Source organism: Callorhinus ursinus, unplaced genomic scaffold (genome assembly GCF_003265705.2).
Source record: "Callorhinus ursinus isolate GAN/ISIS: 27379988/994484 unplaced genomic scaffold, GSC_fseal_2.0 scaffold98, whole genome shotgun sequence".
Taxonomy (NCBI): Eukaryota; Metazoa; Chordata; class Mammalia; order Carnivora; family Otariidae; genus Callorhinus; species Callorhinus ursinus.
This window is the reverse complement of record NW_027397160.1, coordinates 512247-522281: the sequence shown is the minus strand read 5'-3', so window position 1 is coordinate 522281 and position 10035 is coordinate 512247. Positions and strand designations below refer to the sequence as shown.

General features: G+C 66.3%; 1 protein-coding gene across 2 annotated transcripts; it reads left to right on the top strand.

Annotated features, from left to right (window-relative positions):
• The first annotated feature begins 497 nt into the window (after positions 1 to 497).
• Positions 498 to 8773, top strand: POFUT2 (protein O-fucosyltransferase 2). Of its 2 annotated transcripts, XM_025863521.2 has the most exons (9): positions 498 to 660; positions 1318 to 1568; positions 3546 to 3690; positions 4226 to 4336; positions 4636 to 4702; positions 5655 to 5780; positions 6398 to 6578; positions 6808 to 6931; positions 7546 to 8773. In XM_025863521.2, the coding sequence occupies exons 1-9, from the start codon at positions 527 to 529 to the stop codon at positions 7697 to 7699; spliced, it is 1293 nt and encodes a 430-aa protein (XP_025719306.2). In that variant the 5' UTR covers positions 498 to 526; the 3' UTR covers positions 7700 to 8773. The 2 variants fall into 2 exon arrangements, with proteins under 2 accessions (XP_025719306.2, XP_073744972.1); XM_073888871.1 differs by lacking the exon at positions 3546 to 3690 and having other exon boundaries at positions 4288 to 4336.
• The last annotated feature ends 1262 nt before the right edge of the window (positions 8774 to 10035 follow it).

Below are 10035 nucleotides of genomic sequence, written 5' to 3'. Positions count from 1 at the left end.
CCCCCCCCCCGTAGGAGACACCTTGTCTTCTCGGAAACTGCTCTGCGGGTCACCGGGCCTGGCGGGTCCACCCGGCGCGGCCCCAGCCCCCGGGCCAGCCCCGCCCCCGGCCCGCCCCGCGCAGCCCACAGGCCCCGCCCCCAAGGCCAGCCCCGGCCCGGCCCTCTGGCTCCGCCCCCAAGGCCAGCCCCGCCCCCAAGGCCAGCCCCGCCCCGGCCCTCTGGCCCCGCCCCAGGCCAGCCCCGCCCCCGGCCCCGCCCCACCCCGCGCAGCCCACAGGCCCCGCCCCCAAGGCCAGCCCCGCCCCGGCCCTCTGGCTCCGCCCCCAGCCCCGCCCCACCCCGCGCAGCCCACAGGCCCCGCCCCAAGTCCAGCCCAGCGCCTTCGGCCGGGTGGACGCCCAGCCTCGCAACGACGCAAGACGCCTGGGTGGCGTTGCCGGGGCTCCAGGAGACGCGCCCCGGGGGGCGGGCGGGCGCTTCCGGGGCGGAGCGCGGTCGCCGGAAGTGCGTGGCCGCCCGGGGCCATGGCGGCGCTCGGCGTCCTCTTCCTGGTGCTGCTCCCAGCGGCGTGCTGGCCGCCGGCCTCGGCCTGGGGCGAGGAGTTCTGGCCCGGCCAGTCGGCGGCCGACATCCTGTCGGGGGCGGCGTCCCGCAGGCGGTAAAAGGGCGTCCGCGCCTTGGGCGGGGCCCCCGCGGGGCGCACCCGGGGTCGGGCGCGGGAGCGCGGCAGTCCGGCCCGGGGACGCGGCGGGGCCTCCGTCGCCCGCACCCCCGCGCGTCCCCTGCGCCGCGAGCCGGGCTCGGCCTGGGCGGCTGTGGGGTCCGCCTGGAGGGGCAGCCCGGGGCCCTGTGAGCGACGCTCGGAGAGCGTCCTGGGAGGGCCCGGCGGCCGCGTGCGGCTGGGGCACGTCCGCCAGGCGAGTGCCGGGCGGGCCTCGGGCGTCTGGCGTGCGGCCGTCGCGGGGCTCTGGCACGGAGCGGACCCCGCGCTGAGCGCCGGCGGGGCGGGGTGGCGGCGGGCCCCTCCCGCGCGTGTCCGCGCTCCGGGCCGTGGGCCGTCCGAGCTGTGCTAGCGCGTTGAACGCAGAAGCGGGCGTGAAAAGAAGAGCTGCAGAAGCTACAAGCTGCCATTCTTCTGTTTTCGTTTAGAAAAGTTGACTTATTTTTCATTTAAAAATGCTCAGAGTAGTGCCCCGTAATGGCTCCTTATTGGTGTTTTAAGTGAGTTTGCAGAGAACTGCCAACCCCCGCAGAGCCCGGAGTCTGCACCGGCATCGGGCGCCTCCGCGCTGAAGGACCGCTCTCCTGCCCCCAGGTACCTCCTGTATGACGTCAACCCGCCAGAGGGCTTCAACCTGCGCAGGGATGTCTACATCCGCGTCGCCTCCCTCCTGAAGACGCTGCGCAAGGCCGAGGAGTGGGCGCTGGTGCTGCCGCCGTGGGGCCGCCTCTATCACTGGCAGAGCCCTGACATCCCCCAGGTCCGGATTCCCTGGGCCGACTTCTTTGACCTTCCGAGTCTCAGCAGGAACGTCCCGGTCGTCGAGTACGAGCAGTTCATTGCAGGTGAGGCAGGGGTGGCGGCGCTGTGTGTCAGCCCCGTCGCGGTGGCGCTTGACCGGTGCGGGGCCCCGCTTCTGTTTCCCACTTGCAGCTCCCAGTGAACTGAGCGGTGTGAGCCGCGGGCCCCCTTGCCTCTGAAACCCGGGGCGGCTGGTGAGCCAGCGGAGGGTGCTCGCAGCTGTGGCGGGGAGGCTGCTGGTGCAGAGCCCGGGCCTGCTCCCAGCAGGATGTGCCCTTGCGCGGAGAAGGCCCCCTGCCCGCTTGGTGCCGACCTCACGATGCCCCCTCAGTGCTGGCCAAGACTCGTCATAGTGCACCCTGTTCCACCCAGTCCTGCTCTGTTTAATTTTTTTAAAGAGAGAAGTTGAAGGTTTTCTTAGAACGAGGGTGTTCAGAGTTCAGCATTGCTTTCTTTAGGAGACATAAGCTTAAAAGGCAGTGACACACTTTTGCCGCTCCCTCAGCCTGGAAGAGGGAGGCGCCGACGCGATGCTGAGCTCCGGCGGCGTGAGGATCCGCAGAGCTCAGGACTGCAGCTGCCATGTCTTCGTTTTTCATGTTCTGCTCTCGCTGCGCCTTAGTCCCTGTCACTTTGGGACGTTTCCGTGGCGGGGCAGGCCTGTAAACGCTGCGGGGATATGGCACGAAATAGGAATCTCCTGGTGTCTTCGTTCATGGGAAGAAGCAGACTCTGAGACCTGTAAAAAACAGTCTTGGAATGCATCCTTCTGTGACCCAAGACAAGAGGTGTCACTGGGTGCTTAGTCCGATTTAGTCTGGGAATCAGCCTCAGCCTTGGCCTGAACCACGGGTCCTGGAGCCTCCCAGAGAAACTGCCCCTCACCTCCGTGCAGCTTTCCTGACAGACGGACACAGGACAGGACTGAGCCTCAGCCATGTGAGGGGTGCTCAGTGGGGGCACTGGGTGTGCTGGGTCGGGGGCTGCTCCTCTCCTGCTCTTGAAGCCTCGAGCCTGTAGCCACCAGCAGGGCCAGTGGGGGCAGGAAGACGGGGCATCCTGGGTGACATGCTGCGGGGCAGGCGGGGCAGGCAGACCCGCTTTGCCTCCACCTGCCCAGCCATCCTCGACTTTGCTCAGCTGTCTCCCCCTGCAGAGGGGCAGAGGGAAGGGTGCCTGTCCTGGGACGGGCTTCCAGGACGTGCAGCAGGGCGCCAGGCATCTCACCGTCCCTGTGAGAAGGCCTCTGGAGCTCTGGGACCAGGCCCCACCAGCAGTGCAGCCCCTGAGCGGGGCGGGGGGGGGGGGGGGGTGTGGAAAAGACACCAGACTTGCACTTGATGCGGCTCTCTTGTGACTGGACTCTCTCGGGACGCGTCTTCGTTAAGCACTGTGGACGTGGCCGGCAGGTTCTAGGTGGGGTGAGTGCAGTGGGTAGGACGGACAAGACTTCTGCTCTCCTGGAGCCCCTGTGGGGAGCAGGGAGGCAGAAACCAAGTGACAGAAGTACCCAGAAGGGGAGGGGTGGCGCGGAGAAAATGAGAGTGAGAAAGGGTATGGGCTGTTGGGGTGGGAGGCTGTGGCCGGGCAGGTGTCCTGGCAGGTGCGGTTTGGATGGCCTCACGGGGGTCAGGCGTGAGCCCTGAAGGGAGCAGTCCCTGCGAGGCTGGTCCATGCAGGGAAGGGGGCATGTGCTTGTGGGGCAGCGGGGAAGACAGCGCGTGGGGCCTGTGACTGTCGTGAGGATTGGGGGGCCGAGGGCAGGGCAGCTGCTGGAAGAGGTGGGAGCGAGGAGCCCCTAGGAGCGGCAGGGCCCGGACAAGCTCCAGCACCCCCAGGCAGTCTCTCTCCGCCGTTCAGCACCTCGTGCCCTGGTGCCACTTGTTGTGTCCTGTGTCTGCTTCCGTGAGCTCTCTGCAGTCCTGCAGGGAGGGGGGTGGCATTAAACGAAGTAACGATTTCTCTGGGCCTGTGCATCAGCTTCTGATTCTTGTCACACGGTCATTCTTGGACTCTTCCAGAATCAGGCGGGCCCTTCATCGACCAGGTTTATGTCCTGCAGAGTTACGCGGAGGGGTGGAAAGAGGGGGCCTGGGAGGAGAAGGTCGACGAGCGGCCGTGCCTCGACCCGCTGCTGTACTCCCCAGACAAGCACGAGTACTACAGGTGCGGCCGCGGCGGGAGGCCTGGGGGGGGGGCAGCGGGAGCGCGGGCCACACTGTCACCGCTGCGGTGCGTTTGCACGTGGCGCTCTGGTTGCCCAGACTAGTTGCCATCGGAAGACCTCCCCGTGGAGGGGCTGTCCCCTCAGCAGCCCCCGTGGACAAAGCACCAGAATAATTGGGTTCTGGAAACGGTACTCTGGGAGCTCGTTGGAGGGCCACGGCCGTTTTCGGGGCCGTTTTACTGTCCGAGCTCTAGCGCGGAGGCTGGTTTCTCTCCTGGTCCTCCGCACTGCCCGGCTCTGCCCTCACTACTGCCCAGAGTTCCCAGAGCAGCTCCATGGTCCCACCAAATCAGATGAGATCGTGGTTTCTTTCCCAGTTCTCACGAGAACCCACTACCTGGCATCACGAGCAGTAGGTTTTCCCTGAGAGAGGTAGCTGCCTTGTCAAACGAAGCCACACGCCTGTGCGTCTGGGTTTACTTGTTGCGTGTGTGAAACAGGCTTAACGGAGGCGCTGGGGCTCTTGTTTTCCAGAGGATGGTTTTGGGGTTATGAAGAAACGAGAGCTTTAAACGTCTCCTGTTTGTCCGTTCAAGGATCAGCTTCCATCATGGCACCTGTACTGCTGAGAAACACGTCGGCGAGGTGAGTGCCCAGCAGGTCCGCGCGGTGACCGGCCAGTGAAGGAGCGTGTGCGCGCGTGCGTGCTGGCCTGGCATCGGAACCCTCCTTGCTGGGGCCTGTGTGGGGGGCACAGGAGAGGTAGACCTTGTCCCCACCCCACACCTGCGCCACAGTGAGGCGGGACTGGGAGAGAGCAGGAGGCCACGTGTCTGGGGAGAGCCCGGGTTTAGGGCGGCTCTCCGCTTCATTCGCAGTGTGCCCTGGAGCAGGCCGATAGAAGCACTTCACGATTAAATGCTTTCTGTCTTGTTTGGAAACAGGTCGGTGATGTTGGACAGAGCCGAGAACCTCCTGCACGACCACTATGGGGGGAAGGAGTACTGGAACGTGAGTGCCCCTCCCCCGAGGTCCCTGCGGCGCTGCTCGGGGCGCGTCTGTGAACGTGTGTTGGACGGCGCTTGCTGACCGCCAGTGTGGGGGGGGGGGGGCAGGGGGGGGGGGGGGGCGGGGGGGGTGGCGGGAACCGCAGCTCTGCACTTCGGGGCAGCCCCAGGGCAGCAGCGCGGGCCCCACGTGGTTGGCATGTTTGCGTGTCACGTAATAGGTTTGTTATTTATGGAAGCTGATTATTGAAAGAAAAAGAGTTTTTTACTTTCAAAAACATGCAGTTTGTATCTTGTAAGCTCCAGCCGCATGCTGCTGGTTAGTGGTACGTTAGCCAGCTTGTCTGCGTCCCAGGGGCGAGCGCACATCTGGCGCTGTGGGTCAAGCAGGAGCCTGAGGAATGGGCCTCACGCCCCCTCTGCAGCCGTCACCGCTTTGGGGGGTCTGCCCTGTCCGAGGGCCGTGGGGCTCCCGTGGGCAGCTGGGCAGGGCAGAGGTGAGGCACCTGTCGGGAGGACCCGGGAGAGACCGCTGCTCCCTGGACACCTGACCTGGGTGTCTCCTGAGTGGGTCATTCCCGAAGCGCAGAGGGGCCTTGTCATCCCCGCCCACGTGGTTCTCCGCCTCTCGCCGGCACCATGCTCCGCCCGCCAGCTGGGAGGACGGTGACCCCTCCCGCTAGCCACGGGCTCTTAAGCAGAGCCGGCTTCCTCCAGCAAGGGCCCGCCCCAGCACCGCAAGCTCCGCGTGTGGGGACGGTCCTCGTAGACCGCTGCTCACCGTCTGGGCCCGTGCGGGTCGAGGACCCGTCACCACCAGACTCTCAGGAGCCCGCCCTCATCTGACCTCCGAGGGTGCCGGGTCGCGACCTCGGCGTCCCCGTCAGAGTGTCGGGCTGCGCTGGGGGGGCGGGCGGGGCGGGGCGCCCAGCAGCGCGGCTTTCTGCACCCCGCAGACCCGGCGGAGCATGGTGTTCGCCAAGCACCTGCGGGCCGTGGGGGACGAGTTCAGAAGCAGGTACCTGAACTCCACGGACGAGGCCGACAGGACCCCCTTCGAGGAGGACTGGACCAAGATGAAGGTAGCGCCCCCCTCGGGTGCAGCCGCGGACGCGCGTCAGCAGAGCCCCCCGTCCCCGCGCGTCAGCGGAGCCCCCCGTCCCCCGCAAGCTCAGGGCGCGTCAGCGGAGCCCCCCGTCCCCCGCAAGCTCAGGGCGGCAGCTCGGGCCCGTTCCCTCCTCGGCGAGCCGGGACTCTCCCGTTGGCGCTGCCCGCCCTGTGGCACGGGGGCTGCTTCTAAAGGGTTTGGTTTTCAACTAAGAATGCAGTTTCTCGGCGTTTCCGGTACAACGGGGCGGCACAGCGGTCCCCCGGGCGCTTGTCTGCTGGGCACCTTCCAGCAGAGCTGCGACATCCCAGCCCCGGGTTTTTAGGGCATTTGGAGAGTGTCTTCTCGGAAAGTGCAGTTAATGGGTGGTTTTTTTTTAATGTAATGTGCATGTTTTTTCCAGGCTTACGTTAACTTGAACTCACTCAGATAAAGGGTCTGTGTGATTAGCAAGTTCACGGTCTTAGGAAGACACCCGGCCCCCAGAGTCCCCCAGAGTCCCCGAGACAGGCCCGTGGGCGGGGCACTGCCGTGTGGGCCCATGCCGCCCGGCGTCCCGAGTGCCAGTGGCTCCCGGCCCTCCTTTGCCAGGTCACGCTGGGCTCCTCGCTGGGGGGCCCATACCTCGCCGTTCACCTGAGGAGAAAGGATTTCATCTGGGGCCACAGAGAGGACGTGCCCAGTCTGGACGGGGCCGTGAAGAAGATCCGCAGCCTCATGAAGACCCACCAGCTGGACAAGGTGTTCGTGGCCACGGACGCCGTCAGGACGGGTATGCGGCTCCGGCTCTGCCTCCGTCTGCCGACCCGTCCCCCGACCCCTGTCACGTCCTGGGCGGGCCCAGGTGCACCTGCGAGCCCGCAGTGTGGCTGGGAGGCAGCACCGGGTCCTGTGTCCGTGCCCCTGACCTTAGCCGGCGCGCGGCTGAGCGCGCGCGTCCCGTGGACGGTGCTGGCTGCACGTACGCAGCCCCCGGCCACCGGCTCTCCTTCGCTTTGCAGAGCATGCGGAGCTGAGGAGGCTGTTGCCTGAGATGGTGAGGTTCGAGCCCACGTGGGAGGAGCTGGAGCTCTACAGGGACGGCGGCGTGGCCATCATCGACCAGTGGATCTGCGCGCACGCCAGGTGCCTCTGCCCGCCGTCGGCCCTGCCGTTTTCTGCCTGCCGCCGTGGCGGTTGGTCCCGTTGGCCAGGCTGCCGTTTCAACAGTCTGCTCCTCGCCTGTAGGCGTGTACTCCCCGGTACCGCCGTCAGACTTGGTCCGGGCTCCCCTTTCCCTCCCCGTGTCAGGGGAGGGACCCCACCCAGGGCCTCCTGAAAGCTGGTCAGCGCGAGCTCTGTGCGCGTCGTCGTCTCGGGAGGCACACGCACCCCAGAGGAGAGCAGGGGGACCAGGGCTGGGAGGGGGCCAGCACGCTTCCGGTGGGGAGGGGGCTGAGAGGAGAGTTGCCGGCTTCCCCGCCTCTGCAGGATCCTCAGAACCACTGGGCCCGTGCGTGCAGGCTACAGGGTGGCGGCCCTCTCCTCTGAGCATGTGGGGTGGGGGTGATCTCTCTGCCCTGGGATCTCAGCCTGGCTCTCAGCAACCGCCCCCCCGAGCCCTGAACAGCTGGAATCCGGCCGCGTTCTCGAGTCCCTGCCGTGCAGGACCTGCGGCCACGACCTCCCCTCCCCCCACCCGGCTGCAGGGGTGCGGGGCTCCTTCCAGCGGCTCTTGTGACCTCTGGTTTGCTTGTTAGGTTCTTCATCGGTACCTCGGTCTCTACGTTTTCTTTCCGGATCCACGAGGAGAGAGAGATCCTTGGGCTCGACCCCCGGACGACGTACAACCGCTTCTGCGGGGACCGGGAGGTGGCGTGTGAGCAGCCCACACACTGGAGGGTCGCCTACTGAGCTGGCTGGCCCCTTGTGGGCCCCGCGCCCTGGACACTCTACACACACGGGCTCGTGGTCTTCCTCTGGGCACACGTGTGGCCTCGGGGTCGCGCCTGCCCTGCTGGTGGGCAGGGCCGCCCCACCCTCACTCTTTAGGGTCACAGTCACAGCCCACGGCCACGTGAGCCACGGCATGTGTCCGTTCTCAGTGTTTTCCCCACCGTCAGCTGCCTGGGACTCTGGCTATGTGTCACGTGGGGTCAGCCTGGGCCTCCACTGCTGGCAAGGTCGGTGTGACGTGAGGTGCGGGGCTCATTTCACTGGCTGGGCCTGGAGGGTGCCCGGCAGCGAGGGCCATGCCCGTGGACCTGCTGCGGTTTCAGCCTGTTGGTACTGCTCCTTCTGCCCTTTGACCTGCGTGAGGCCCCCACCAAGTTGGCAGGAAGGCAGACTGCCGCCGCCTTGCAGACCTGGGGCTGAGGCTTGTGGGGGCCAGTGAAGTGCTCTCTCCCCTCCCCGGCTCAGATGCCAGAAGGTTCCCCAGCAGGTTGTCAGGGTTTGCCGGGTTCGCACGGAGAGGAGCCCGTGTGGCCAGCTGAGGTGCTGTGGGCTGGCCGCCGGTGAGCGCCGTGGCGCTTCTGGGCCCCGAGGCAGGTGGGGGCGGGACCCCTTGGAGGGACTGAGCAGAGAAGGGGGCGGACAGCCTGGTTGCGCCTGCCTCGCGGTGGGCTGGGGGCCGAGGGGGCGAGGAGCACGGTCACTCCAGCCTCTGAGGGTTTGGAGTGCGCTGCCAATCTCGGGGCTCGTGTCACTGCCCGGAAACCCCTTCTGGGCCTCGGGCATGGCCATCACCCATCCCCTCTAACCGGGAGCCCCAACTTCCCCCAGACACCCCAGGGGGAGCCGCCGAGGCCGCGGCCCAAAGCCCGGGGGCTGCTTCTGTGTCTTCTTCCCGAGCTCTGAAAACCCACCCCAAACACGCGCTAGGGTCCTGTGGCGTCGCTTACGGCTGTGCAGGGGAAACAATGAAGTATTTATTCTTTGCCCATTTGTACCTTCAAATACTATTAATAAAATACATTTTCTAGAAAACTGGAATCCTAGAAATTTTTTCGCACCCTTGAATTTTTTTCCACTTGAAAACTACGAACAGTCCAGACTGTGACCTTCATTTTCTGTTTCGAGGAAAACAATTGTTTCGTTCTACTTGGTGTGCCGTCTCCCGGTGCCCCCGGGACACCGCCAGGCCCCCCCTCCCACCGCCAGGCCCCCCCTCCCTCAGACCGTGGTGGCACAGACGGGGAGAGCGCCATCTCCCGTTTATCCGCTGCTCGGCTTTGCTGGGACGAGCTGGGCACTGGGAGAGCTGTGGGTCAGGCACCGGGAGGCCAGTCGTCCTGGGTCCGTTCTCGGGAAGGACCAGCCCGCATGCCCCATCCGCGTCAGCGGGCAGCACGGTGGTGGGAGGCGGGTCGGGGGCTGCAGGCAGGGGCGGCAGGCCTGGCGAAGCTGCTGTCACCGCAGCCCAGCCCAGCACCAGGAGGACAATTGCGGGGAGGGGCGGAGGGTGTCTCCTGGGCCCCCGGGGCGGGTGGGGGTGGGACCCCCCTGGAGGGACTGAGCAGAGAAGGGGGCGGACAGCCTGCAGGCCGGGGGCCGGGTGAGACTGGGTTGGGGGCCGTCAGGGAGGGTGGGACTCCAGGGGGACTCGGCCGCTGCAGCACTTCATGGGGGCCTGGGGGGGCAGGCGGGGCACTGGGCGGACTCTTCAGGTGGAAAGCCTGGCGCCTCAGTGGGTCCTGGCTGTGCCCCTGACGGGGCAGCTCGGCATCACGGGAGGGCCCCCGGGGGGCTGCTCCACGGGGCAGCGGCCGGTGCGTAGCGCGGACTGCCGTTGGCAGGCTCGTGTGCAGTTGTGCGTTGGTGCCGCTCAGACACGAGAGTGAGGGATGCGGGCAGACGTGGCCCTCGCGATAATCAGCCCTCCCGCTCCGAAGCCCCGATGGGCCTCCAGAGGCCTGCGTTTCCGCAGACAACCTTCCTTCCAGCAGAAGGTGAACGAAAACCATCCTTTTGTTGAATAATGATTATTCATTTTCCTTTGCTTCCTGCGGGCTGTGGGCTCCTGTCGGGCGGGAGCGATTACGGGCCCTGGCTGTGTGTGCGGCATCTGGTGGGGGGTGTCACCCGCACGCAGGTCTTCCGAGGACAACGGGGGGGTGGTGAGGTCCAGGGGAGGGCAAAGCTTACCGTCCCGGCCTCGAGCAGAGCCTCGAGCGGAAGGACCAGAAGGGCTCGGGTTGGAGGCCCCCTGACCACCGGCACGTGGTGAGCACGTGGAAAGTACCTGCTGG